This window comes from Euphorbia lathyris, chromosome 6 (assembly GCF_963576675.1).
Source record: "Euphorbia lathyris chromosome 6, ddEupLath1.1, whole genome shotgun sequence".
Lineage (NCBI taxonomy): Eukaryota > Viridiplantae > Streptophyta > Magnoliopsida > Malpighiales > Euphorbiaceae > Euphorbia > Euphorbia lathyris.
The window spans coordinates 10,068,455-10,096,027 of NC_088915.1; the positions used below are offsets into that span (position 1 = coordinate 10,068,455).

At 35.8% G+C, this 27,573-nt stretch overlaps 3 protein-coding genes across 5 annotated transcripts; all 3 read left to right on the forward strand.

The window, feature by feature from the left end:
- Window positions 1-7,751: 7,751 nt before the first annotated feature.
- On the forward strand, window positions 7,752-11,188 carry LOC136232569 (pentatricopeptide repeat-containing protein At3g24000, mitochondrial-like). The gene is made up of 2 exons (XM_066021794.1): window positions 7,752-8,008; window positions 8,113-11,188. Exon 2 carries the CDS (start codon window positions 8,141-8,143, stop codon window positions 11,081-11,083), a length of 2,943 nt encoding a protein of 980 aa, XP_065877866.1. The 5' UTR covers window positions 7,752-8,008; window positions 8,113-8,140; the 3' UTR covers window positions 11,084-11,188.
- A 1,980-nt stretch (window positions 11,189-13,168) lies between these two features.
- On the forward strand, window positions 13,169-15,373 carry LOC136232570 (non-specific lipid transfer protein GPI-anchored 5-like). 3 transcript variants are annotated; one of them, XM_066021796.1, is made up of 4 exons: window positions 13,169-13,308; window positions 13,893-14,049; window positions 14,570-14,659; window positions 15,195-15,362. In XM_066021796.1, the coding sequence occupies exons 1-4, from the start codon at window positions 13,279-13,281 to the stop codon at window positions 15,302-15,304; spliced, it is 387 nt and encodes a 128-aa protein (XP_065877868.1). In that variant the 5' UTR covers window positions 13,169-13,278; the 3' UTR covers window positions 15,305-15,362. The 3 variants fall into 3 exon arrangements, with proteins under 3 accessions (XP_065877868.1, XP_065877869.1, XP_065877867.1); XM_066021797.1 differs by having other exon boundaries at window positions 13,173-13,308; window positions 13,917-14,049; XM_066021795.1 differs by lacking the exon at window positions 13,169-13,308 and having other exon boundaries at window positions 13,320-14,049; window positions 15,195-15,373.
- A 6,969-nt stretch (window positions 15,374-22,342) lies between these two features.
- Window positions 22,343-26,511, forward strand: LOC136231931 (exosome complex component RRP45B-like). Its single transcript, XM_066020957.1, has 7 exons — window positions 22,343-22,751; window positions 23,130-23,339; window positions 23,468-23,563; window positions 23,669-23,783; window positions 24,490-24,570; window positions 24,667-24,855; window positions 25,995-26,511. Exons 1-7 carry the CDS (start codon window positions 22,645-22,647, stop codon window positions 26,073-26,075), a joined length of 879 nt encoding a protein of 292 aa, XP_065877029.1. The 5' UTR covers window positions 22,343-22,644; the 3' UTR covers window positions 26,076-26,511.
- The last annotated feature ends 1,062 nt before the right edge of the window (window positions 26,512-27,573 follow it).

A 27,573-nucleotide genomic window follows, 5' to 3' on the forward strand; every position in this document is an offset into this window, starting at 1 on the left:
GACGCGAGATGTAAATTACTCCTAAATATCAATATAGACAGTGGGGGAGCCATGATTTCATATCTTGGGACTAATTTTAGCAATGTGATTGGAGGTAATTTTTTAAAGTCCAGCCCGTGAGGGCAAGGTAAATAATAAGTGTCCAATCTGAAAAGTATTAATTTTCTATAAGTTCAACGTTAATTTCCTAAATTAAAACCCCAATAGTCTCTTCTATGATAAAACTTATTCGTTTTAGTGTGTTGGCTATAAAATTAGAAATGTCCAACGTGAAAAGTATAGCCATTTAATTTTCTATAAGTTCAATGTTAATTTTCTAAATTAAAATCTTAAATCAAAATCTCTAAAAGTAGATAATAATATTAAGACTTTAATTTAAAGGAAAATTGAGGGGGAAAAAATTAAAATTGAATAATGACTCGTTCATTCGGGGGAAAGTAAAATTGGAGAAAAAGTTTAAAGGAAATATTAGAGGGGAAAAACAGAAGAAATATGGAAATGATTCAGGGGACAAGTAAATTTGGAGAAAGACTTTTATTTAAAGGAAAATTTGAGAGGGAAAAAATTAAAACTGAATAACGATTTTTTTTTAATTTAGGAAAAGTAAAATTGGAGAAAAAATTTAAAGGAAAAATTTGAGGGAAAAAATGGAATAACAATCACTTTTTGAATACCCAACTGTCTGTGTTATGTTATTCGTTTAATTTATTTTATTTTTTTGAAAAAAATAAGAATGCTCTTTTATTCAATATTCAGACCAAGAGTATCAACAAGTAATAAGGATCGAATAAAATCGGGGATCCTAAAAAATGAGGACGGGCTAGCATATGAACGTGACCCCCTAGCAAGAGCATGGGCGACACAATTCGCTTGCCTAAAAGCAAAAGAAAAGCTGACAGCAGGTAGCTGTTGAGCAAGATGTTTACATTGCAAAATTACCAAATCAAACTCACTGAGATTTACGGTTTCCTTCTTCATGCTGTCCACAACGAGCCTTGAATCCATTTCAATTTGAACTGCTTGTGCTTGCTGTAGAACCAGCCATGATAGAACCTCTTTTAATCCGATTGCTTCAGCCATTGTAGGATCAACCAAATTAGCCTTTGTGTTTGTATAGCACCATAGAAAATGCCCTTGTGAATCTCTCGCCACTGCACCAATTCCAATTTGTTGAGTCTCCCGAAAGATAGCCGCATCAATGTTCACTTTGTGTAGACCAGCAGCTGGCCTTTCCCATTCCTTTCTTCCAATATCTGTTTATGCTCTCACCACCCCCTGTTCCTCCCTAGTCTGAGCCGCAACATACTGAAATAGGAAATCCAACGCTGAACGCACAGCCACTGATGGAGGAAGGATCGGCCGATCCCAGATTTTATCATTCCTGTGTCGCCAAATACACCAGAGAATAACACCAATCCTTCCCAGTTCCTGTTCAGTATACTGGGAAATCAGAAGCTCGAACCAGTCCCTGAAGGAGTCGACTGGCGGAATATCCAATGTGATTGACGCCGCTGACCAGCAGCTTACCACGTAGTGACAATCTGCGAAGACGTGAAGGCCGTGTTCCCCTAACTCTCCACACGATCCACAATTATTCATGATGTCCAATCCTTTTCTGCATAACCGATCACGGGTTGGTAAAAAGTCCGCTCCAAGCTTCCAAAGGAACATTTTCACCCTCGGCGGAAGTGTTAGCCTCCATATCTTATTCCAGATCTCCGCTCTACCTTCAGTAGTTGTACCTGCAACCAGAGAAGATTGGTTAAAAATAACACGGTAACCCGATTTGACTGAGTAACGCCCCTTCAAGTCAAAATGCCATTTTAGCACATCCGGCCTGCTTAAGTCACCTCTTGGCAGACTAAGAACAGCTCCCACCTCCTCTGGCAACATAATCGAATTAAGAATATTCAAGTTCCAATCTGTAGTTCCAGGCAACCATAACTCCCTTACCATTCTTATACCTTCAGGCACTGCAGCTTGTTGATTAACATAGAAATCATCTCTAGGAAGCCAGGGATCACTCCACACTCCCACCCTCGAACCATCTCCAATCCTCCATCTATAACCCTCCCAAACATAATCAATAGCGCTATGAATGCTTCTTCATGTCTGACTCGGATTAGTACCTAAGGATGCCGAGAAGATGCTCCCTCTAGGGAAATATTTAGCTTTGAGAAGCCTACTTAGAAGAGCATTCGGATTTTGCACAATATTCCAAACATGTTTACCAAGGAAAGCCAGATTGAAAGACCGTAAATGATGAAATCCCATCCCACCTTCCTCCTTCCTTTTACATAACCGATCCCAAGATGCCCAATGCAGTCGTCACTGCCCATTCTCTTTCTTTCCCCACCAAAAAGAATTAAGTTGTTTCTGAATTTCCTCACATAAAGCAATGGGCAAGAGGAAGGCACTCATAGTGTACGCCGGGATGGCTTGTAACACTGATTTGATAAGTATTTCTTTCCCAGCTTGTGAAAGCATAGTGTTCTGCCATGAATTTATCCGCTTCCAAACTCTCTCTTTCAGATAGGCAAAAACTTCCCTCTTCTTTCTTCCAATCAGAGAAGGCAATCCTAGATATTTCCCTCCATTCAGAGGACCCTGAACACCTAGCAGTGTTCTGAGCTGTTCTTGAAGGTCCATTCTCACATTTGCACTAAACATCATCCCAGACTTTTGGAAGTTGACGCTTTGACCCGAATCAATCTCGAATTGCTGTAAGATCTTTTGTATTATACCCGCCTCTTCTAGAGAAGCGCGAAAGAATAGAATACTATCATCAGCGAAAAGAAGTTGTGAGACAATCGGTGCGTGCGGGCAAATTGTACCGGGAGCTGAAGGGTTCCAGACCCTGGGCTGTCTCCTCCCTGAACATAGAGACATTTTTACACATTATCCTAATTTACAATGTAGGATAAAAACGACAGCAATGATTAAGTGCTCGTTTGGTTTTTCGAAAAATTATGATTCGTTGCAGTTGGAAAAAACTAATTTTTATATATAAAAGATAAATAGTAATTTCATAACTAAACACCTAAGCCCTTGTTTGGGGGGAGGTTAATGGAAGTAAATGGGAGTAATGGAAGGTTAAGTATTAAGTTAACATTATTTGGGAGTTATTTTTTTAGAGTAAATGGAGGTTAATGGGGTTAAATCTTTACTTCCTCTAACCTCCAAACTCTAACCTCCAAATTGGGGGTTAATGGGAGTAACGTAAATTTTTTTAAAATTTCTTGTCTTTGCAGTGTAAATTTAACATTCTTTCCCCTCCATATTTAAACTCCCAAACAAGGTTAAACATTTAACCTCATTTACATCCTATAAACTCCCAAACAAGGTTAACTTTTAACTTTCCATTCCATCACTTCCCTTCCCTTTCCATTGCCTCCTTTAACTCTCACCTCCATTCACCTCCAAACTCCCAAACAAAGGCTAAAACTCTCATTTTTAATAAGTTTCATACTAATAGAGTGATTTTATTGTAAATAGTTTTTTTTGTTTGAAAAAAATACTTGTAATTTCATTTCATTAGATGAAAAAAAAAGTACAATAAGCAAAATTTAAAGAATAAAATATCACATGATTATAGGCAGTGGCGAATACAGGATTACTCGGCTGGGGGGTGAGCTTTTATATGTGCGTTCGGGAATTTTTTTTTGCTAAATCGAACTTGCTTAATTTTTATTTTTATGTATATACGTGTTATAATTTGAATGGTCAAGAACCAATTTTAAGACTAATGTACAATTTCTCAAAATTAAGCTAGATTTCGTTTAATAGTCCTAACATGTAAAAAAAATGGATTTAGGGATGGCTGAACATGTAAAAAAATTAAAAAATTTGATTTCAGAAAAAATTAATAATTTGGATTTGAGGAGGTCTAAGAGGTCAAAAAATTAGAAATTTGGATTTATGGAAGCCTAACAGACAAAAAAAAAGAAATTTGGATTTAGAAAGGTAACAGACAAAAAAAAAATAGCAATTTGGACTGATAAAGGTATAACAGGCTAAAAAAATTAGAAATTTAGATTCGAGAAGCCTAACATGCCTAAAAAAAATAGAAATTTGGATTTAGATAGTACCTAATAGGTCCAAAATTTTGGACAAGCCTAACACATAATATGATATATATATATTTTTATTAGTTGAATACTAGTTTTCAAAAAAAATTATAACATTTTTATATTTTTAGTTTTAAAATTTAATTTAGAAATTAAGTTGTTTGAGTCTCAAAAAATAAAAATTATTTTTTTAATGGAAAAGATATAATAAAAATAAGTTCAAAAGTGTTATGAAAATAAATAAATAAATAAATAATGATAACATAGTTTTATAATTATTTAAAAATAAAATTTAAATAAATAAACACTTTCTAAAATAAATTAAGGTTGGGGGAATTGAATCTAGGACTTTTAAAAAAAACAAGTGTTTCTAACCATCTCATCTATCTTTAAATAATGAAACATTATTACATAAAGTCTATAAAGACTAATATTGGGGGGGGGAGGAAGGGGAACTAGTCGTAACCATGGTGGTTCCGGCGACCGGAGGGGCCAGCCACCCCTTGTCTCCGCCCCTAGTTATAGGCTAAAGTAAATACAATATCCACGAAAATGATGAAACTGACTACAAAGAGCAAAAAAGAAGCCATAAAAGGCATAAAAACACAAAACAATAATATATTTCTCGTAAATTCAAATCTGTAGAAAGATATCTGCAATCTAAACTTCGGACAAATTTCATCAATGGTGTACAACCTTTATCCTATTTTACGGGTAAATTTCATCAGTGGTGTACAACCTTTGCCTAATTTCACACTTTGGTGTACAACTTTCAATTTATAGGTGACCTCCCACTTTACTTTACAGCCGGTAAAAATGACCGGTCAACGTCTGGTCAACGCGCCACCTCATCATTTTCATTCAAATTATTAGTAATGTGGGACCCACAAATTATAAAAAAAATCATTTCTCTCTTTTACCCTTATCCCTCTATCTCTTTATTTCTTTCTCACTCTTCAAATTTCGTTCTCTCTCTATAAACCCTCTCTTTAAATTTCTTTCTCTCTCTAACACCTCTCTCTTCAAATTGAACACTTGTTAAGCATCATTAATGTGCAGAATTAATGTGATCTTCAAACAACTCTAATTGCACATTAAACTCACTTTACATTAAACTCACTTTAAACTTATGGTTTAATTCGTAAGTTGTGCTTCTATCAATTGAAATAAAAGACTTCCATGGAAATAAAAGTAGTCCAGATGTTTGTTGTGTTCTTAAGCACACTCATTAGCTAGACAAATATTAATGACTATTAAATTTTGAAGTTTACAAGATATTTAAAAACCACAAAAATCAATAATAGAAGAAATATAAGTGATTACAAGATAAACTCTCCAACATTATCAGATAGAAGAAGCTAGAAGTGGCAGAAGATAGAAATTCAATCTTAATTTTCTCAATATATATTAATTAAAAATTTTAAATAATTAAATATTAAACCAGTTGTTCTTGTATTGATAAAGTTTTAGTTTATCATTTTTGAATGAGGAAATGCAAAGACCAAGACTCCAAAGCAAACGAATTTGTCCAATTTGATGTTTTTCCATTATCAGCCTAATTTTATATTTAAAGGTTGTCATTTGCTATTTGTATAATCATTTTCGTTCCTTTCCTTATGCTGGACAGCAACACCAATTTTTTCATAAAAAATACAACATAAATATTGCAGTTATACGGTAAATAACTCACTAGCTATGCTTTCTAGAGAGGTTTGAAAGAGAGGTGAGTTAGAGAGAGAAAGAAATTTAAAGAGAGAGGTTAAAGAGAAAAAGAAATTTGAAGAGTGAGAAAGAAATAGAGAAGAAGAAGATGAAGAGATGGAGGGATAAGGGTAAAAGAGAGAAATGAAAAAAAAATGATTTTTTTTTATAATTTGTGGGTCCCACATTACTAATAATTTGAATGAAAATGATGAGGTGATGCGTTGATCAGACGTTGACCGGTCATTTTTACCGGCTGTACACTAAAGTGGGATGTCACCTATAATGTCGTACATATTAGTGAGACAAATTGAAAGTTGTACACCAAAATGTGAAATTAGGCAAAGGTTGTACACCATTGATGAAATTTACCCCTATTTCACACTTTAGTGTACGACCTTCATTTTGTCTCATTAATATATACGACCTTATAGGTGACCTCCAACTTTAGTATATAACAGATGAAAATGACCAGTCAACGCCTAGTTAATGCGCCACCTCATTATTTTTCAACTCCTAAAAAAGTATGTCTTTTTTACCCTTCTTCTTTCTCTCCATCTTCTTCTCTTCTATATGGATTCAAATTTATTTCTTTATCTCTCTCTTTAAATTACTTCTTTTCTCTCTCTAACCCTTCTCTCTCTCCAAAGAATTCAAAATGTCAGGTACTCTGCAATATTTAGGTGAATAAAGATTGTGCATAAAAAAATGAAAACTAATTTTATCTGTGCAATTACTGTTTAGACTGAAACACAACATAAAAGATGCATATAGTCTTATTAATCTTGTTATATGAGCAAGCAAGGCTTTCTTTCATAATTTTCTGTGGAACAACACACAAAAATGAAAATAATTCAATTATAAACAACATCACTCGATATAAATTTATAATTCTTAAATCTACAAAATGAGAACATAAAGTATGATCTGTCGTCAGTATCGATATTAAAATTAGAAAATGAGCAATTAAGAGTAAATCAAAAAACCTACAAAAAGATAAAAGGAATCACGATCATCTTTCTAAACATTAGCTTCTTTTCTTAAATTCTCTCTGTCCATGTAACCGGAATCATATATATTAGAAACACAAATATCATCGCAATAAAACTTTAGGTACTAAAAGCATAGAAAACAATGAGTAGTGAACTGAAAACTCATGTAAACAAACGAAATGCAGTTGCAGAAAACGAAACACCGAAAGAATCAGAATCAAAAAGTCAGGAAATTATGAAGTACAAGCACATAAAACATAAAAGAAAATAAAACGACCCTAAATCAAATTAGGGATGAGCTCATTTATTCCAAACGTATTATTATTGTGAGTGTCCAATCCAACCCGCGACTTAGAGGTTATAAATCTGAATTCTTTGGGGGAGAGAGGGGTTAGAGAGAGAAAGAACCAGTGGCTTAGAGAGAGAAGTTACAGATTTGGATTTTTTTGGGGAAAGAGAGGTTAGAGAGAGAAAGAGATAGAGGGAATAAGACGAATAGATGGAGGGATAAAGGTAAAATGGAGAATTGATAAAATTTTATTTTTTTCATAATTTGTGCCACATTTACTAATTAGTATGATGAAAAGTTTATGTAGCGCGTTGACTTTGGATTGACCGGTTATTTTTATATTTTGTACACCATAGTGGAAGATCACCCATAAGGTTGTACATTTTAGTATGATAAAATGAAGGTTGTACATAAAAATGTGAAATGAGGCAAACTTTGTACACCATTGATGAAACTTACCCTCCAAACTTCATCCTTTTTCGGATCTGAGTATTTTTTTATTACAACCACATAGATTTATTGATTTACGGACAAGATAAACCATTTTTGCTCAATATGTAAATCCAAACTAAAAAAATAAAAAATATAAAGAAACCTAACCAAGTGTGAGGAAGTATTATTGTAAATAGTTCTTAATTCTAATAGTTTCGTGTAATTTTCCCAAACAAAATATCTGATATGACCGTTGTTTCTTTTCCCTCCCCACACACAAACAATCCCTTCGGCCTCAGACCTCCGTTCTTTCTCTAATTATCTGCTGTCTTGCCTTCTCCGACTGCGACTCACTGATTTTCAGTTTGCTTCTTGTTAATTCTTCAACTTCTTCCCAATTTGTTTCTTCTTGTCTTCTTCAATTTCCCGTCAGTTTGGGTATTGATTAGATTGAGTAATTAAAAAGTACCAATTTGCTTCTTCTCTTCAAATTTTCAGACAACTGAACCGAATAAGGACTAACCTAGGTATGTTTATTATTCCATTATCTATTTTTTGGTGTTCGATTATGCTTTGGTTCTCGTTCTCGCGTTCTTCTTCATTTGGATAAAGTTTTTCTTATTCTTTTCAGTGGGTGTATAACTGATAAGTTTGAATCAATGGAATGTGACTTCAATGCGTTGCTTTCGCGTATCCCATCGTCAAATTTTCGACGCTTTTTCCCGCCTAATTGCTCAAAATTTATTAATTCAGTGAAGTTATTGGAAAAGCCCCAAACGCGTTCAGCTTCAGTGTTTCTTTCTTTTCGGGTAAAATTTTCAGTTCGTGCCTCACCGTCTCAACTTCATGAAAGTTATATAAAAATACCCAGAAAGTTGTCTTCTCCTAATTGGCATGATTGGTCGGGGGATAGAACTAAAACAAATGAAGTTATGAGACTGGCGAGCTTTGGGGGAAAGGAGGTATTAAAACGCTATTCTGGTATGTTGCGTGAATGTGCTTCAAGAGGGTCTCTAAATCAAGGAAAGGGGGTTCATGGGATGGTGATTAAAAAAGTGATAGAGCCAGATTTGCACTTGTGGGTTTCGTTGATCAATTTTTATGCAAAATGCAGGAGCTTAATATTGGCCCGGAAGGTGCTCGATGAAATGTGTGAACGAGATGTTGTGTCATGGACTGCGCTAATTGCTGGGTATGTGAATGAAGGATGTGGAAATGATGCAGTCGGGCTGTATTCGGAAATGAGAAAGGAGAATATATTGCCCAATGAGTTTGCCTTTTCTACTGTGTTGAAAGCATGCTCTATATGCTTGGATGTAGAATTAGGGAAGCAGGTTCATGTGGAAGCAATAAAAGCTGGGTTACTAACAGATTTGTTCGTTGGTTCTGCTCTTGTTGACCTTTATGCAAAGTGTGGCGAGGTTGAACTTGCTGAGAGGGTATTCTTTGAGATGCCAGAGAAAAATGATGTGTCATGGAATGTCTTGCTTAATGGTTATGCTCAAAGTGGAGCTGGGAAAGAAGTTTTGAAGTTGTTTTGTGGAATGACAAACTCTGAAATTAACTTCAATAAATTTACTCTATCTACAGTTGTAAAGTGTATTGCGAATTTGGGGTATTTGAGAGAAGGTAGGGTTTTGCATTCTTTGGCCATCAGGAGTGGCTGCAATATTGATGAATTTTTGGGTTGTTGTCTTATTGATATGTATTCTAAATGTGGGGTGATATCTGATGCATTAAAAGTGTTCAACATTGTTAAAGATCCCGATGTCGTGGCATGGAGTACAATGATAGCTGGTCTTGATCAGCAGGGCTGTAGTGAAGTGGCTATTGATCTGTTTCATCGGATGAGACACGCGGGAGTTAGGCCTAATCAGTATACCCTTGCTAGTGTTGTTAGTGCTAGTACGAATATGGGTGACTTACATTTTGGCCGAAGCATTCATTCTTGTGTATATAAATATGGGCTCCAATTTGATAATTCGGTTGGCAATGCATTGATCACGATGTACATGAAAGGTGGATTGGTGCAAGATGGCATTCGAGTGTTTGAGTCAATGAAAATTCGAGATTTAGTTTCTTGGAATGCCCTTTTGTCCGGGTTTCATGACTTTGAAAAATGTGATGAAGGGTTCAGAATTTTTTGCAAGATGCTTACTGAAGGTCTCATACCCAACATGTACACTTTTGTTAGTGTTCTAAGGTCTTGTACAACCCTTTTGAATGTGTACTTTGGGAAGCAAGTGCATGCTCATATCATAAAGTACAGCCTTGATGCTAATGATTTTGTCGGGACAGCTCTTATTGACATGTATGCGAAAACCAAATGTGTGGAAGATGCTGATGTAGCTTTCCATAGGTTAACAGACAGGGATGTCTTCACTTGGACAGTTATAATTTCTGGTCATGCACAAACTGAGCAAGCAGAAAAGGCTGTTAAATATTTAGGTCAAATGCTCAGGGAGGGTATAAAGCCCAACGAGTTTACTCTCGCTAGTGGCTTAAGTGGATGCTCTCGAATGGCAACTCTTGGAAACGGGCAGCAACTTCATTGTTTGACAGTCAAGTCTGGGCATCATAGTGATGTGTTCGTTGCTAGTGCACTTGTTGATATGTATGGGAAATGTGGGTGCCTAGAAGATGCCGAGGCCCTCTTTAACGGCTTAGTTTTACGAGATACAGTATCGTGGAACATTATTATATCTGCATACTCCCAACATGGGCAAGGGAAGAAGGCTCTCGAGGCTTTTAAGATGATGTTAAACGAAGGGATTGTTCCTGACGAGCTTACTTTCATAGGTATTCTGGCTGCGTGTAGTTACATTGGTTTGGTTGAAGAAGGGAAAAAGTTTTTTGACTCAATGAGCAAAGAGTATGGAATTACTCCTTCAATTGAGCATCATGCTTGTATGGTAGATATTCTTGGTAGAGCTGGGAGATTCGATGAGGTTGAAGTCTTTATCGAGGAAATGAAACTGACACGATATTCCTTGATTTGGGAGACTGTTCTTGGAGCGTGCAAATTACATGGCAATGTTGACCTTGGCAAACAAGCAGCTAAGAAACTCTTTGAACTTGAACCCGAGACGGATTCCAGTTATATATTGCTTTCAAATATTTTTGCAGCCAAAGGTAAGTGGGATGATGTTAGGAACATTAGGACTATGATGTTTACTCAAGGTGTTAAAAAAGAACCCGGTTGTAGCTGGACAGAGGTTGATGGTCATGTCCATGTCTTTACATCTCATGATGGTTCACATCCCAAAACAAGAGAAATCTATGCCAAATTGGACGAGTTGGGGCAGAAATTGAAATCAATGGCTTACGTGCCGAAAACAGAAACCGTGCTTCATAATATGAGTTACAAAGAAAAGAAGGAACATCTCTACTACCACAGTGAAAGATTGGCTCTTGCTTTTGCCCTTATAAGCACCAGCTCAGTTAAACCAATTCGGATTTTTAAAAATCTCCGTATTTGTGAGGATTGTCATGATGTTATGAAACTCATCTCAGAAATCACCAATCGTACTATTGTTATTCGTGACATCAAGCGTTTCCATCATTTTAAAGAAGGCACTTGCTCTTGCCAGGATCATTGGTAATTTGTTGTAGTTGCATACAGCTGTTTGATCTCATCACCCGTTTGCTATATGATCTGATTCTTCAGCATTCATCCTTCCATAGAGGCATCTCTTGGCACAACTCTCAAACGGTACTCTCTTTTGCTCCATCTCTACAGAAGCTAGGTCTTAGTTTTGAGGAGGATATAGTGATATGGTCTAGGAAGAGTTGTTTAAGAAGTATCATATTTTTGTTCTTAGCTCTTTGAGAAATTTGAGGTATGTATATAAAATCTGCATGTTTAGCCAAATTGCATGTTTGTGGCTCAACTTGAGATGTTCAAATATAAAATCTGCTTTTCTAGTGTGACCGAGAGGTCACAGGTTCGAGTCTTAGAGCGGCCTCTTGCCAAAAAGATTGGCAGGAGAAGGCTTGCCCCCAATACACCCTTGTGGTGGGACCCCTTCCCAGACCCTCGCTTAGCGGGGACGCATAGTGCACCTGACCGCCCTTTTATACTGCTGATATGACAAAATTATATAAGCCATTAGTTGTAAACTTCTGATATATTCACCACTAGCACACTTTTGCTAATCATTTTGATGGTTGTTTGTCATACTGTCCTTACAACGATACTTTGATTGCTAATAATTTTCTTTTCAAGAAAACTTTAAATTTGGTCCCTGTACTGCAAAAATAGTGCAAATACAGTCAACTTTTGTGCTTATATGTCATGGCAGTCCTAAATTTAGTTGATTTTACTTTAATGCGATTTACAGTTTCAAACAGCAAATCAAGGCTTAAGATCATTGTTATTGTTACAAGCTATGCTGTATCCATACTTCTGCTACTTGGCTTGCATACCGATACCATCAACTGCGGAGCCACAAACTTGATGTCTTTGTTGGTGTTTCTGGTAATAACTTTTCCTTCTGTTCTTGAATACATTATAAACGTAATGTTTCTCGAGGTATGGCAGAGGTAAGTTTGCAAGATTCAAGATTTTCTGCCGCGAACTATGTTTCTGTTTTCTACTTTAATACATCAAACTTATATAGCATCATTCTGTCATTTATGCAAAAAGGAAAAAAAAAAACCATCATTGCCTGTTGCTTGCAGATGATATTGTGTTGGTTGATGAGATGAAAGAAGGCGTGGAGAAGAAGTTGGAACTATGGAGACAAACTTTGGAATCTAGATGCTTTAAGTTGAGCCGAAGTAAGACGGAATATTTGAAGTGTAAATTTAGCGGCGATAGAAGTAGAGAGACAGGGACAATCACCCTGGATGGGAGGGTTGTCCAGGGCTCGGATTGCTTCTGTTATTTAGAATCTATTATTCAAACGGATGGAGAAGTGGATGGAGATGTTGCTCATAGGATTAAATCTGGTTGGTTAAAGCGGAAGAGTGCTACGGGTTTCTTTTGCGACCCCGACATGCCTAATAGATCGAACGGAAAATTTTACCACACGACAACTAAACCTGCATTGTTATATGGTACGGAATGTTGGGCAGTGAAACGCTGTCACATTTATAAGATGTCGGTAGTGGAGATGCGTATGTTGCGATAGATGTGTGGTCATACGAGAAATGATAGGGTGAGTAATGATATATTAGGACAAAAGTAGGGGTTATATCTATTGAGAATAAAATGAGGGAAAACCGACTAAGGTGGTTTGACCATGTAAGACGAAAAGAGCTTGATGCGCCGGTTAGGAGGACTGAAGAGTGGCAAAGGGATGCAATCTTGAGGGGTAGGGAGAGAATTTATTGGGGATTGAGGAAAATATGGCAGTGGATAGGACGGAGTGGAGGGAGAGAATTTATGTCGCTGCTACGATTTGAGACGGTTCATGTTAGCCGATCCCGAATCATTTCGGGACTAAGGCATTGTTGTTGTTATTGTATCTACTGCCTATTTAAGCAGGCTTTGCCAGGAATAGAATAAACTTTATTTACAATTCGTTTCTCATCATTGGAAAAATAATTATCAACTATGTTTCTTTGCTAATTTTCGAAGTCTTTACCATGGATATTTTTGTTTAGATTTTTTACACATTTTCAATAGGACAGCATTTCTTCCAATCAAAAATATTGGCAGGGGAAGGCTTGCCCTCAGTACCCTTGTGGTGGGACCCCTCCCCGGACCCTTGCTTAGTGGGGACGCATAGTGCACGGGGCCGCTCTTTTTGACGTTCCAGTTTTCTGGTTGCTGCTATCTTCCAATCAAAATGGAATGCCAGTAATCATTGCCATTGTCATTCAGGTAACCTTTTTCTGTTCCCAGAACACTTATCTTGATGGTATAATATCTTTTCATTTGGCAGAGTTGTATACACTATTTCATTTGAGATTCTTAACAAATTACATAGAAAAAGACAATATAATTAGAGGTTAAGTTGTCTAAACCTTATATTATAAAATAGTAAGAAGCTAATTAAGACAATATAAAACTTTTAGAAAACCATATAATAAGAAACTTAAAAGTTTCCAAAGTAGAACGGACAGTTGAGGTTGTTAGATACTTGATACCCAAATTAGAAAAAGTTGGCCATCCAAAATATAACCAATACATCTCTTCTACTCTATAAATATCTACATACACCCTCAATTCCAAAACACAAAAACAAAGAACCAAAGAAAACAAAAAGTAAATCATCATCAAAATATATATAAACTGCAATGGGTTCAAAAGGAATTATTGCAGTGGTATTGGTTGTTATGATGATGATTTTGAGTGATAGAGGAAATGGTCAGTCAGGGTGCACTGGTGCGTTAGTCGGGTTAGCCCCGTGTCTTAACTTTGTAACAGGAAATTCAACGACCCCATCTTCATCTTGCTGCTCGCAGCTTACTTCTGTTGTTCAATCACAGCCGAAGTGTCTCTGTACACTGCTTAACGGTGGTGGCGGGGGCGGCTCCTTGGGAATCACCATCAACCAGACGCTGGCACTTTCACTCCCTGGAGCTTGTAATGTCCAGACTCCACCTGTTAGCCAGTGCAATGGTATGTATTTCAATACTTCGTTTTATAACCATGTTTTTATACAGCGTTAAGGTGTAAAAATACCCTTAACGTTTTGGGTCAGGAGCAATTTTACCCCTAATGTCTAATGGTACAATTTTACCCCAACGTTAGTAGCCAATAGCAATTTTACCCCCTAACATTGATAATTTGGGTATTTTTGTTTCTTATTCTGCACCAATTGCATATCAATTCGTTTTAAAAAAAGATTTCATGTTTTTTATAATTTAATAATAGAATTGGAGATTAATATTTATAAATTCAGTGAAATTTTTTTGTCTAATTCGTACAGAAGACAGTATTTTTTTTATTTTTGTTTTTCACAGGCCAACAATGTTTGTAATATTCATGACCGAGAAGTCAGTTTGATGAATTATTTCTAAAATTGACCCAATTTATCAACGTTAGGTGTAAAATTGCTCCTAACCCAAAATGTCAGGGGTATTTTTGCTTATTAACCCTTTTATATATGTAATTGACCTTTCTTGTATGTTTGAATCAGCCGCCAACAATGGTCCAACAACTTCTCCTCCTTCTGATTCTGCTGCTGCTGATACTCCTAATTCTGCTACAGATATACCATCTATACCAGGTATCATATATATAGGATAATAAGTGAATAAACGGTGGTCACCATTAGATATGCGAGATGTGAATGTAAGCTTTACGATGATTTTAATCTCCGCCACATGATAATTTTTTAGTCCTTCCCTTTTACATAACACTATTTAGTTTCCCTATTTTGAAAAACACATTGTAAGATCCATATCTTTTGTCAATATTAACCCCTTGGTCCTTCTGTCTACTTTTTTTTTTAGTTTTTTAACCGTTATATTTGGCATAAACAGACAGCCAGAAAATAACAGAGTAACATGTCATTTTGTATCTTCTATTGCTATCCTGAAAGCTAAGATACGTTCGGTTAAAAATCTAAAAAAACTAGACAAAAGGACCAAATTGCTAATACTGACAAAAGATAGGGATCTTATAATGTGTTTTTCAAAATCAGGGGACTAAGTTGCTTAGGTAAAAAGATTGAACTAATAAATTATTTACCCACAAATATATAATGTGTCAATTTGACTTTTGATGATGATTGGATAATTAATATAAACTATATAATACAGGAGGCACTTCCAAGACAATCCCAACAGCAGCTGCAAGCATCAACAAAATGCAACTTCAATCCACCTTTTTTATCCTTTTCATTGCTTCAACTGGTTCATATTTCTTTTGATTAATTCCTCAACTTTATCCTATATACATTTTTGGATTAATTATCTTCTATATATATATATATATGTAATATTATTCATATACAAAAAATAAAAGAATTTACATCAATCTATTCTGATCAGCAGTGTTTATACGGATCCTAATGAATTTGGTCATTCACCATTAGATCTAGGCTGATTAAAATTCTAAGGCGGAGATTCAAAACATCCTAAGGTTTAGATTTTATCAGCCTAAATCTAACGGTGAATGACCAAATTCACGTGGTCATCAAGGTCTATATGAAAAATGCTGCTATTCTGATTCTGCTAGTTATTCATATAAAATTTACTCAGAATTTGTGAAAGGCCTAATACACAAATAACTCCTGAACTTGTCCAAATGTTGCAACTGCCCTCTCTAACTTTCAATTGTAACAACTTACCTCTTAAACTTGTCCAATTGTAAAATATAATCCCAAATTGGGAATTTTTTTACCCCGTACTTGAAGCAACCGTAAAAACGTTTCTCTGAATTCGTATCACGCCAAAGATTTGATTATCACACTCCACGAGCATTGCAACTTTTGTATTTCATATGTTTCTTCAATTGCAGTCCATATCAGCAATTTGAGGTTATGTTTTACAATTGGACAAGTTTGAGGGTTATGTTTTACAATTGGATAAGTTTAAGGGGTAAGTTGTTACAATTGAAAGTTGGAGGCGGCAGTTGCAACATTTAGACAAGTTTAGGGGGTATTTGTGTATTAGGCTTTGTGAAATTGGTTTGAGTTATTAAAGAGGCATTGATCGATGTGATGATTACCAATCTAATTCGCTCTAATCTATAGCCAACAATTCCATTTGGCGTAATAAACAAATAATCCTCTGAACTTGTTCAAATATTGCAACTACCCTTCCGAACTTTCAATTATAACAACTTACCCCTCAAACTTGTCCAATTGAAAAACATAACCACTCAAACTTATCCAATTGTAAAACATAATCTCAAATTGCTGACATCGACTGCAATTGAAGAAACACGTGAAATACAAAAGCTACAATTCTCGTGGAGTGTGATAATCAGATCTTTGGTGTGATACGAACCTGAGGAAACGTTTTTATGGTTGATTGAAGTACGGGGTAAAAAATTTTCTAATTTGGGGTTATGTTTTACAATTAGACAAGTTTAAGGGGTAAGTTGTTACAATCGAAAGTTTGAGGGAGCAGTTGCAACATTTGGACAAGTTCAGGGGTTATTTGTGTACTAGGCCATTCCATTTTATTTAAAGATTCTTTATCAAGTTTGTTGGGTTTTCAGAACGCACACAAAGTTTTTCTATATCTGCTGATTGAGTTGAGCCTTTATTTGGGAGTTTTGGGGATAATGGAGGTTAGGGTTAAAGGAGGTAATGGAAATGGAAGGGAAGTTAAAAATTAACCTTATTTGAGAGTTTATAGGATATAAATGCTTAACTTCGTTTGGTAGTTTAAATATGGAGGGGAAAGAATGTTAAATTTACTCTGCAAGAAATTTTAAAAAACTTTACGGTACTCTCATTAACCCCCAATTTGGAGGTTAGAGTTTGGATGTTAGAGGAAGTAAACATTTAACCTCATTAACCTCCATTTACTCTCAAAAAATAACTCCCAAACAAGATTAACTTAGTATTTAATCTTCCATTACTCTCATTTACTCACATTAACCTCCTCCCAAACAAGGGCTAAGTTATATGTGTATAGCACTTTTTCCAGCCATAATAATTGTATTCAGTGGCGAATACAGGATTACTCGGTTAGAGAGACTGATTTTACACCTGCGTTTGTAAAAAAAAAAAAAAAACTTTTTTTTTGCTAAATCGGACTTGTTCAATTTTTTTTTTTTTTTATATATATGCGTATTATAATTTAAATGGTCAGAACTAATTTTTAAGTATTAATGTACCATTTCTCAAAATTAAACTAGATTTCATTTAATAGTCCTAACTATGGATGTAAATGGGGTGGGGCCGGGGACTTATATGTTCCCCGTTAGCAAGGATAGGGCGGGGATGCCCCATATTGTGCCCCGTGGGGATTTCCGATGGATCACCCATTTAATCTCCACTAATATATTATTAATCATAGAAAATAAAAATACGCATAGAAAAACTTCAACCTATAATTAATCTTGAATCCCATTTTCTTGAGTTGGACCAACAAATCCAGGTTTACTACACCAAATTTTGTTTATTAGACTTATTACACCTACCGCTCACTTACATCTAACTCCAACAGTCAGGAAATTATTTGTTTTTTATACCTAAAATGTTAAAGAAAAAAGACATAAAATATTAAATGCATAATTTCTTGAAGCTAAATGATAAAAAAAACTTTAAATGGGTAAACGGAGATATCCGCAGGATCGAGGATTCCTTGCGGAGCAGGGATGGAGATGGATTTTGTCCCCGTTTGTTTCACGGGGCGGGTATGGGGATTCCCCGTTTAGTCGAGGAACGGGGATGGGAACTCCAATCCCCGTCCCACCCCGTCCCGTTTACATCCCTAGTCCTAACATTTAAAAAAAATTGGATTTAGGAAGAGCTGAATAGATAAAAAAAAATTAAAAATTTTGATTTTAGAGGGCCTACCAAGCAAAAAAAAACTAATAATTAATTCAAAAAAAATTAGGAATTTGGCTTTAGGGAGACCTAACAGGCCACACACAAAAAAATTGGATTTATGGAGACCTAACAGGAAAAAAAATAGAAATTTAGATTTAGGAAGTACGTAATAGACCCAAAATATAGGGGGCCGAAACTACCTGGGATCAAGGTGGTTCCGGCAGCCGGAGGGGCCCGGGGCCAGGCCTCATGTCTACGCTCCTGATTTTGTTAACAAATTATAAGATCGAATAATTGGAAGTAGTAAGATGCAAGCATTCATTTTCTTAAAAGATAGAATTTGGAAGCAGATCAATAATTGGAATGAGAAATATTTATCCCGTGCGGGGAAAGAAATCCTCATCAAAGCTGTGTTGCAATCTATTCCAACTTATGTCATGAGCATATTCCTCATGCCTATGGAGTTCTGTAATGATATTAACAATATGCTAAATAGGTTCTGGTGGAATTCATCCTCCTCAACATCAAATGGAATCCATTGGAAGGCATGGGATAAACTTTGTTGGCCAAAAGCTAACGGAGGATTGGGCTTCCGGGACATCCATAAATTTAATCTCGCTCTTCTAGCAAAACAAAGTTGGCGCCTTGTTACGAATCCGGATTCTCTGATTGCAAGAACTCTAAAAGCAAGGTATTTTCCTAATGTTGATTTTTTACAGGCTACCCTGGGGCATAACCTTTCCTTCATGTGGCGTAGCATCATTGCAGGTCAAGGGATCTTGATCAACAGATTAAGGAGGAAAATAGGCAATGGAGAATCCAGTTCCATTTGGAACAGTCCTTGGCTGTCGGACGATCCGAACCCTTTCCCAATAAGCTCGGCTGTAACGACTTTGCCCTCATGACTTGTCAGAGACCTTATGGATGATCAAGGAAATTGGAAGCATGAGGTTATTAACAGCTCGTTTTGCCCACGGGATGCCAAACTTATTTATTCCATACCGTCCAGGCGTACGCGTGTTGAAGATGATTGGTTTTGGCCATCTGATAAATCTGGTGCTTATACAGTTAGGAGCAGATATTTTCGGACAAGGGGACTCACACCGTCGAATCAAATAAATCCGAACGGAATAAATTGGAAGCTGAAATGGAATTTGAAGGTTGCCCCGAAAGTCAAGAACTGTTTATGGCGAATTTTTACCAACTGTCTGTCAACTTTGAATAATCTTGCAATTCATCATGGCTCCCTACCTAACTGATGTCCGGTGTGTGGAGCTTTCGTGGAAAACGAGTTTCACGTGTTCATAGGGTGTCCTCGAGCTGCTCAGGTATGGAAATTATTGTTTAAAGACAATCGATTGGAGCTAATCACGTATTTTATCCATTGGTTTACAAATATCCTTGGCGATGTGATGATGGATTGTAACCTTATTGCAAGAATCTATTGGCAACTATGGAGGGCACGAAACGAAAAAGTTTGGAATGATAAAATTCGAACGCCTGAGGAAATATTTCAAACCGCCACTGCTGAACTGACGGCTTGGGAGGCAGCGCAAAGACATCACCCTGATCAACAAAATTAATACACGAGTGCTTTGTGTAAATGGAAGAAACCGGTTGCAGGCTACTACATCTATAACGTCGATGCAGAGGTAAATGGGTTAAATAATTTCTGCTCTTTTGGTTTCCTTTTACGCGACTATCAGGGGCGATGCTTTGCGGCAAGCATGGGTTACCTTGCTGAGATAACGGATCCGCCTTTGGCTGAGGCAATGGCAATCCGCGAAACGCTATCATGGATTTAGAATTATAACTTAAGCCATGTTGAAGTTCAGTCCGACTGCCTGATGGTTGTACGGGCTATTCAGCTCCAAAAAAGTCAATTATCTTATTTATTTGATGTGATACGTGAGTGTTGCGATTTGTTGTGAGATTTAAACTCTTGTTCGATCTCTTTTATTAAACGATCATCGAATTTAGCAGTCCATAGCCTAGTTAAAGCTGTCAATTATCTTTAATAAAAGTTGTTGTTTGTTTCAAAAAAAAAAAAGACCGAATGACGAAATGGTAATTTTGAGAGGGAAGACATGTATGGCTGAAATATATAGAAAATATTAAATTGGATTAATTAATTTATTTTGACAATTATAATGAGTATTACTCGAGTGTTTCACAAAAATACCAAAAGTAAATATCTTATTATTTTTGTCTTCCAGCAAAACAATTAGACTACTCTCTAAGAATAAACTCATAAACCTTCTCTCACTCTTATATTATTTCCATCGTTTTCCTCTTTCTTTCTTGGCAACGGTAAACGCCTGTTATACAACAGAGTTCGTCCTCACTGAGATTCCCCGGATCGTGGATTGAAAGGTAACCCTTGGCATTTTAAATTGGCAAAGGTGACCAACCAACAACAACAATCAATGTTGTTGTTGGTTGAGGCATACCTCTATATATGTTTTTAATGAATATTTACAAATAACATAATTAATCCCTCGTTAATTGAGATTAACCAAACACTCTTATATATGTTTTTTTTTTCAAAAAAAACCAAACACTTTTTGATCCTTCTTATCGAGATCTTTCAAAGGTAAAATAATTATTTTTTTACTTAAATACAAATATTGTAACACCCTGGTCCAATACCATGTAGATATTGTCCGCTCTGGCCCAATTCCAACACATTGGACCTCATGGCTTTAAAACGCGTCTGCATGTATTGGATTCACATCTTACTAATAAGCCTCAATCACTCCCTCTTCATTTCCGATGTGGGATTCAGTTCATTCTTGCCCCCATCGCCATCCCTTAGGGCCGCTCCTTGATCAGACATTCTTACTCCGGTGCCACCCACTCCGGACTGGGTCGTTACAGGCTCACCAGCTTCCGCCTGGTTTATCCCCGAACCACGCATCGTACGTGGAGAGTTGGCTCTGATACCGATTGGTGTTACAAATATAAACACAATTGGTACCATTATCAGAATAAGTGATAAGGATTGCTTAATTTCTCACTATTTTTTTAAAACGTGTCCAAAAAAAATTGATTTGTCCATTGAACTTTTAAAGTGTTCCATTAGTCCTATCAGAAAAAGATATTCTGAGGATTGGATATAGACAGTAGCTCAATATAAATCACTTTATTTACTTATGTTATTTGCTCGCTCTGAATTTATTATCTCATATAAAGTTTTGGCATCAATAGATCGTTAATCTTAAGTCTATACAGAAGTTAGACTGTCTTCTATATAAAAAGGTAAGAAGGGGCGGAGCCAGAGGGGGCGGGGAGGGTCAGCCGACCCTCCGACCCCGCCGAAAACCCCCTGGAAGGGGGTTTGCAACCCTGGCTCCATCAGGCGCCGCCATGGCTGGAGCCCCTCCAGTCATGACGGCTGATCCTCTTCTTCTTCGTTCATACACTTAGAGATGGAAAGGGCAAAATTGCCCTTTCCATCCTTAATTATTTTAAACTTAACCTACACAAAACAACATCGTTGTGTAAGTTAAATTTTAAAAAAATTAAGGATGGAAAAGGTAATTTTGTCCCCATTCCATCTGTTAGCTTAACCCACCATACATACATAGCTTCTGCATCTTTCTTTTTACGGAGCAGAAAAAGAGAGAGAGAGAGGCTATATAAAAGGTGGGGATTTGGGAAAATTTTCCAAATTGCTCCACATGTTTTTAAAAATTTCAATTATCCAACTATTTTTTATTCTTATTCAATTTTCAACTTTTCGAAAAACACTCAAATGGAACAATGTTGGAAAATAAGTTTTTATTATTTTTTTTTATTGATTATTTTATTTATAGATTTCGTTTTATGATTTCTAATCTAAAAATTACTAATTTAGGGTATAATTTAGATATTGCTATTTACTTTAATTTAAATTATGATTTATTTATTATGTTGTTTGCTTAGATATTCTTTAGTAATTCTATTTAATTTAGGAATTTCTTATTTAGGGTTTAATTCCCTAATTGAATTGTTGATAATTATGAGTTTTGATTTAATTGAATTGATAATGTGATAGTTTAGGGTTTTAATGAAATTGAATTGAATTGGTGATATTTAGGGATTTTAGTTTTGGGATTTTGATTAAATTGAGTTGAATCAGTGATATTTAGGGATTTTAGGTATTTTGATTGAATTGAATTGGTGAATCGAATTGAATTAGATTCAATTGACAAATTGAATTAGATTGAATTGCATTAGTGATGTTTAGGTTTAGCTCAATCAATTACTCGTGAATAGTGAATATACTGAAAAAAAAAATGGAAAACAACTTTTATATATAAATACTTTTACAGAATCAAAACCTTAAATCGTCGTATGAATTTTTTTAACATGCAGTAGAGCCCTTCGATATTTGAGTCCTGACTCCGCTACAGAGATTTTGTTATCACTTTTAAAATAACTTTTTCCAACTACCGAGCAAGTCTCAAACCTTCCCGAATGCCTCCTAACTCGGTCTTAACCACTAAATAGAAACTCACATTCTCTACATCATGTCTGCAGAGAAAGAAATAGAAATAAATGCCTCTAGAGTGTACATCTCAAAGAGCTGCCTCGGGATTTACCGGACATTTTGGAGCAATAGCTCCTGTCTGTCCATCGTTTTGTGTTCTGTAGCCTTGTGCTGCACCTTTGCTTATATAAAAGAAAAAAACACAAAATAAGTAGGAATATAACATTGCTTAAAACCTAGGGTGTGAAACTGGACGAATACTTGCCTGTTTCTGTTAACTCAATCGTTGCGAATGGCTCTGAAGCAGAATAATTTCATTCACACTGCCTTGGCTTCTGATCAGAGAATTGATGGCCGTAATCCCTTCGAATATCGTAAAGTAACTATCAAGTTTGGCAAGTGAGTTGCTTCCTCCATTTATATATTGCTTTTGGCGGGCTAAATCTTGTAAAGTGTGATTATAAATGTTAGAAATGATCAGTTTGAGGAATTTTGGTGCGCTAAATCTTGAAAAGTGTGGTTATAAATGTTAGGAACGATCCGTTTAAGGAATTTCGTGTTAATCGAACTAGGAATTGGTTACTTTTGCTGCTGTTAGTTGAGAAATTGATGAAAAGTAGATTATAGTGTATTTTCGTTGGCAATGGAATTGTGATGTAGGTTATTATTTATGTTTGATTAAGTTAGGGAATAATGTTGATATTTACCATTGCAGAGAAGATGCAAGTTTCTGCTTGTTACTGTTTATGTCCATTTTATCTCTGATTTTTTTTGCAGAGAAGATGGGTCATCAGAGGTGCAGCTAGGTCAAACACATGTGATGGGATTTGTTACAAGTCAACTAGTCCAACCTTATAGAGACCGACCAAATGAAGGATCACTCTCAATTTTTACGGAGTTCTCTCCAATGGCTGATCCTTCATTTGAGCCAGGCCGTCTAGGAGAATCTGCAAAGGAATTGGGAAGAATAATTGACCGCGGTTTAAGGTAGTAAGTCTTATAGTTATATATTACAGCAATCTGTTGTCTAATCTATATATCAGAAGAAGAGATAAATCTAGAAATTGAGTCCTGCAACAAAATAAATTCTTTCAATAATCTAAATTGACTTACAGGGAAAGCAGGGCAGTCGATATTGAGTCACTTTGTATTCTTGCTGGGAAGTTAGTATGGGCCATTCGTGTAGACCTTCACATCATAGACAATGGAGGGTATGCTATCCTTAATTTCCTTTTGATTTACCCCTTTTGTTAGTGTTATTCTGATAATACCAATCGACAATTTAACTTTTATTTTCTTGCCTGTTGTGGAAACAGAAATCTTGTTGATGCTGCCAATGTTGCTGCTTTAGCTGCCCTCCTGACATTTCGTAGACCAGAATGCACATTAGGTGGAGAAGATGGCCAGGAAGTGATAGTGCATTCCCCTGAGGTTAGCTCATAATATATTTTATTTTGGTTGTTTTGCTCAAAGGAAAAATAAATTTTCTTACAGTTGTTTGTGGAGGTTAACTCATTGGCTGGTCTGCTATCTTACTTTGTCAACAACTGTATTCACTTACAACTGATTTTATACTACCTGTGAAAATATGTTCCATAATCTTGATTGTAGTTGTGTGATTTTCTATTTACACTTATATTTGCAATTAGATTGTTGGAAATCCTCCTTTTTACCCCAATTTATAATATCGGGTGGGTGCAGCAAGGGTGTTTGCTCTTGAGTTTTGCAGAACTTAAATATTTGACTTGTAGTTCAAAGTTCTCTTGGGCATTGAGAGTTGATTGTTTGCTTTAAAGTCATATTTCAGTATTATAGTCTGAATGAACTATTACCTTCTACATAAGATTCTGATACACATATGGTTTGGTAGGGAAATGGGCCTATGAGATGATTAAAGAGTTGAGAAAAAAAGTAGAGTATATCAGGAACAGTTATAAATTATTATCATTGCTGGTTTCTTTTGGATAATGCAAAGATAACAATTCGCCATGATTTTTCCCTTTCTAACAGTAAATTATTTTAGGCTGTTCTATCCTTTTTTCTGCTGCCATATATCATTCTTTCTTAAAAATTATGAAGTTTCAGATCTAAAATTCTTGAGATGGTTGCATTAATTGTTGTTGTCTCATTTTGTCAGGTGAAAGAACCTCTTCCTTTGATAATACATCATCTCCCTATAGCAGTAACCTTTGCATTCTTCAACAGCGAACACACCATGGTGGGTAAACTTGCTACTGTAGATTACCTTTTCTGCAATTCATAATGCTTGCATATATGCATTTATATTTTATTTAATGTAATGCATGCCGTGTAGGTTGTAGATCCGACCCATGAGGAGGAGGCTGTTATGGGGGGAAGAATGACTATTACAGCGAATGCAAATGGTGATATTTGTGCCATTCAGAAAGCTGGAGGGGAGGGGGTGATGCAGAGTGATATTATGCGCTGCTTGCGACTTGCATCTAGGAATGCCGAGTCTTTGACAAAGAAGATAAAAGATGCAGTGAGTTTCTTTCATATGAAAGTTTTAGAACTTGAATCCAAATGACATTCACTTCGTGCAAATTGCTTATGCTTAGGAATGTTTCCAAATGATCTTTCTGATGGCCTCATTTTTCTGAGAAACATAAAATAAATAGCCAGCCTGTGAAGCTTGTTATAACATGCAGAGCGTGTTGTTTTTATGATTGTTGTCCATATGAATGGTGGATTTGATTTCAAATTTATGTGCAGCTATGTTGCATGGAAACTCTTTTTCATCCGCGTTTCGTATCCGTTTCCGTTTCTTTTCCGTTTCCATTACCGTTTTCTAGCTAATTTTTCTTAGAAATAACGTTTCCCGGTTTCCGTTTCCGTTTCGTTTCCCGTTTCCGTTTCCGTGCATCATAGATGTGCAGTGCATGCTTTAGGTTTCACGTTTAGATATCTGGTTTTATTTTTTATTTGTTGTCAAGAGGTATCACTTTATATTCTCACCTGAGATCATAAGTGGAACTATGGTTCTTTCTCTTAAGCCCAATATGAAAAAGGAAATAATGAAGCACAAGTGCACGTGTTTTGCAATGTTGTGGAGAGCTGAAACTTTGTGGTACCTACTTCCTTGGTCTTTTTTGTTTTAGCCAAGAACTGTTATATGTATGCTTTTAAAAAAGCACCAACAATGTCAAGCTTCCATTTAGTTCTTAGAATGAGACCTATGGCCTCACCAAGATAGGGAGGGGGACAACAGGTCAGAGAACTGGAGGTTTGGGCTCTATAGGGATTTGGTGTTTCTCATATTTCACAAGAATTGCTTGCTAGACGCGCTCAATTAGGCGAAATTTTTGAATTAGATCCTGCTACTTTGAAATCCTAACATATTTTTGAGAAGTCTTTCTGTTATCACCATAGAGATATCTGATTTACTTTTTCAAAATCGACAGAGATATCAAAGGTCAAGTTGGCTGCATATTGACCGATTCTTGACGCTTTTTACTTATTGCCATAAAATTATCCATAATGAACTAGTTAATTTAGGAAAACACGAAAGAATCATATTTGCACAAGCGTGCATTTCTATTTTACTTCAATTGTGAACAAAGAGTTTGCTTGTTTTATACGCATTGGGATAATGATGTTCCTTCGTAATATAATTTTATGCAGGTTGAAGCCTACAGCATAGAGAGAGCATTGCGCAAGATCAAGCGTCACTCTACTTCAGCTACTGTTGGTCAGGTTTTATAGGAATGATGTGGTTCACTAGTCAAATTGCTTTGATGTTTCTTTTATCTGTGACAAAGCTTCGGACTGGATGGTTAATTGGCGCAGCAGGAACGTACAGAGTTTAAGCGCGACGAACAACAGTTTGGGACAAACTGGCAGGCCTATCGGATGAGAAAGTAAATGTTGACGCAGCCTGGTTAGACTGTGTGGTTTTTGGGTAGTTTTCCGAGATAGTCTTGGGGATTTGTGTGGTTTTCGTGTATATATATAATCTCCTTTTTGTAAATTGATCAATGTTTCTATTAGATCTGCCCTTCTCTTATGTTGGTTTCTTTGCGCATTAAGCGTAAACGCTTTCTCCGATCTCTAATCAATATAGATAACAATGGTGTAAAAAACACTATGTGCTAATCGGGTGTATAGTTTTAAAGATTAATCGGAGATTAGTTGGGTGTGACATTTATCCATCTCCAACTTTTAATGAAGTTCATTGATTTCTTTTATTAACAGGGACTAATGGAATTTGTGTTTTTATATTTTCTTAATTGTTCATAAATAATTTATTATATAAATGGAATTAAAATAGGTATTGTACTGTTTTAAAATAATAATATAAAATGATTTCATATAGAAATATAGAAAAACATGTATCCTAGTTAGAAGAAAGTTAGAAAAATATTTTACTCTTTTGAACAGACATTCACTACATCTTCTCGTTTTTGCTGTTATAGCAAGCACCGGAAAATATTTTATTTTCCAACAAATTCTTTTTTTTACTTAAATTTTTGAAAACACAAATTTTTTCGGCAAGTAAATGTCGACAAAATTTATGAAAATAATATACACAATTCACCAATAACCACAACTAATAGTCAAAAGTGAATTATAATAAACAAATTAAAATAATGACAATAAAATGTTTTTTATTCCGAACACTACCAAGTAGCTCATAGGCGGTGAAAAGACGGCTAGGGGCTCAAAAATGGCAATAGGGTCTAGGCACTTTCTCGATTTTGAATGACTAGGCGTAGTGGTGGAAATGGTATGGGGTGGGAGCAGCGATCATTTCCCATTCCGTCTGCAATATACTTTCGATGTCAAAGAATAAATTAAAAAATGAAGTTATTACTTGCTCAACTATAAATATTGTATTCTCTAATATTATAATCTCATGCTCCGATCTTAATTGTTTTACTTTTTTAATACGCGTGTAATATATTTTTCGCATTTAACTTACTTTTATTCAACCGAGTTATGCAAATTCAAAGGGCTAACTGAACATTTTATGCAAGTTCAGAGGGCTATTTGGACACTTTGAAAGTTCAAGGAGCTAATCAAGTTTTTTGAACAAATTCAAGAGGCAAATAATATATAAAGCCTTTTTATTTTAAGGCTGTTAATGATCATTTTTGAGGTTGTTAATTATTATTTTAATGAGTTAATTAAAGTTAAGTAGACATATGTGTTAAAAAATGTACAGTTAAGTAGTTTTTATGTTAAGTTTTGAAGTTCAGTGGCC

Coding starts and splice junctions, on each gene's coding strand:
- LOC136232569 (XM_066021794.1), top strand. CDS start 8,141: ATGGAATGTGACTTCAATGCGTTGCTTTCGCGTATCCCATCGTCAAAT.
- LOC136232570 (XM_066021795.1), top strand. CDS start 13,725: ATGGGTTCAAAAGGAATTATTGCAGTGGTATTGGTTGTTATGATGATG. Junction 14,050..14,569: donor ACCTGTTAGCCAGTGCAATG/GTATGTATTTCA, acceptor TGTTTGAATCAG/CCGCCAACAATGGTCCAACA. Junction 14,660..15,194: donor AGATATACCATCTATACCAG/GTATCATATATA, acceptor TATATAATACAG/GAGGCACTTCCAAGACAATC.
- LOC136231931 (XM_066020957.1), top strand. CDS start 22,645: ATGGCTCTGAAGCAGAATAATTTCATTCACACTGCCTTGGCTTCTGAT. Junction 23,564..23,668: donor CACATCATAGACAATGGAGG/GTATGCTATCCT, acceptor TTGTGGAAACAG/AAATCTTGTTGATGCTGCCA. Junction 24,856..25,994: donor CAAAGAAGATAAAAGATGCA/GTGAGTTTCTTT, acceptor AATTTTATGCAG/GTTGAAGCCTACAGCATAGA.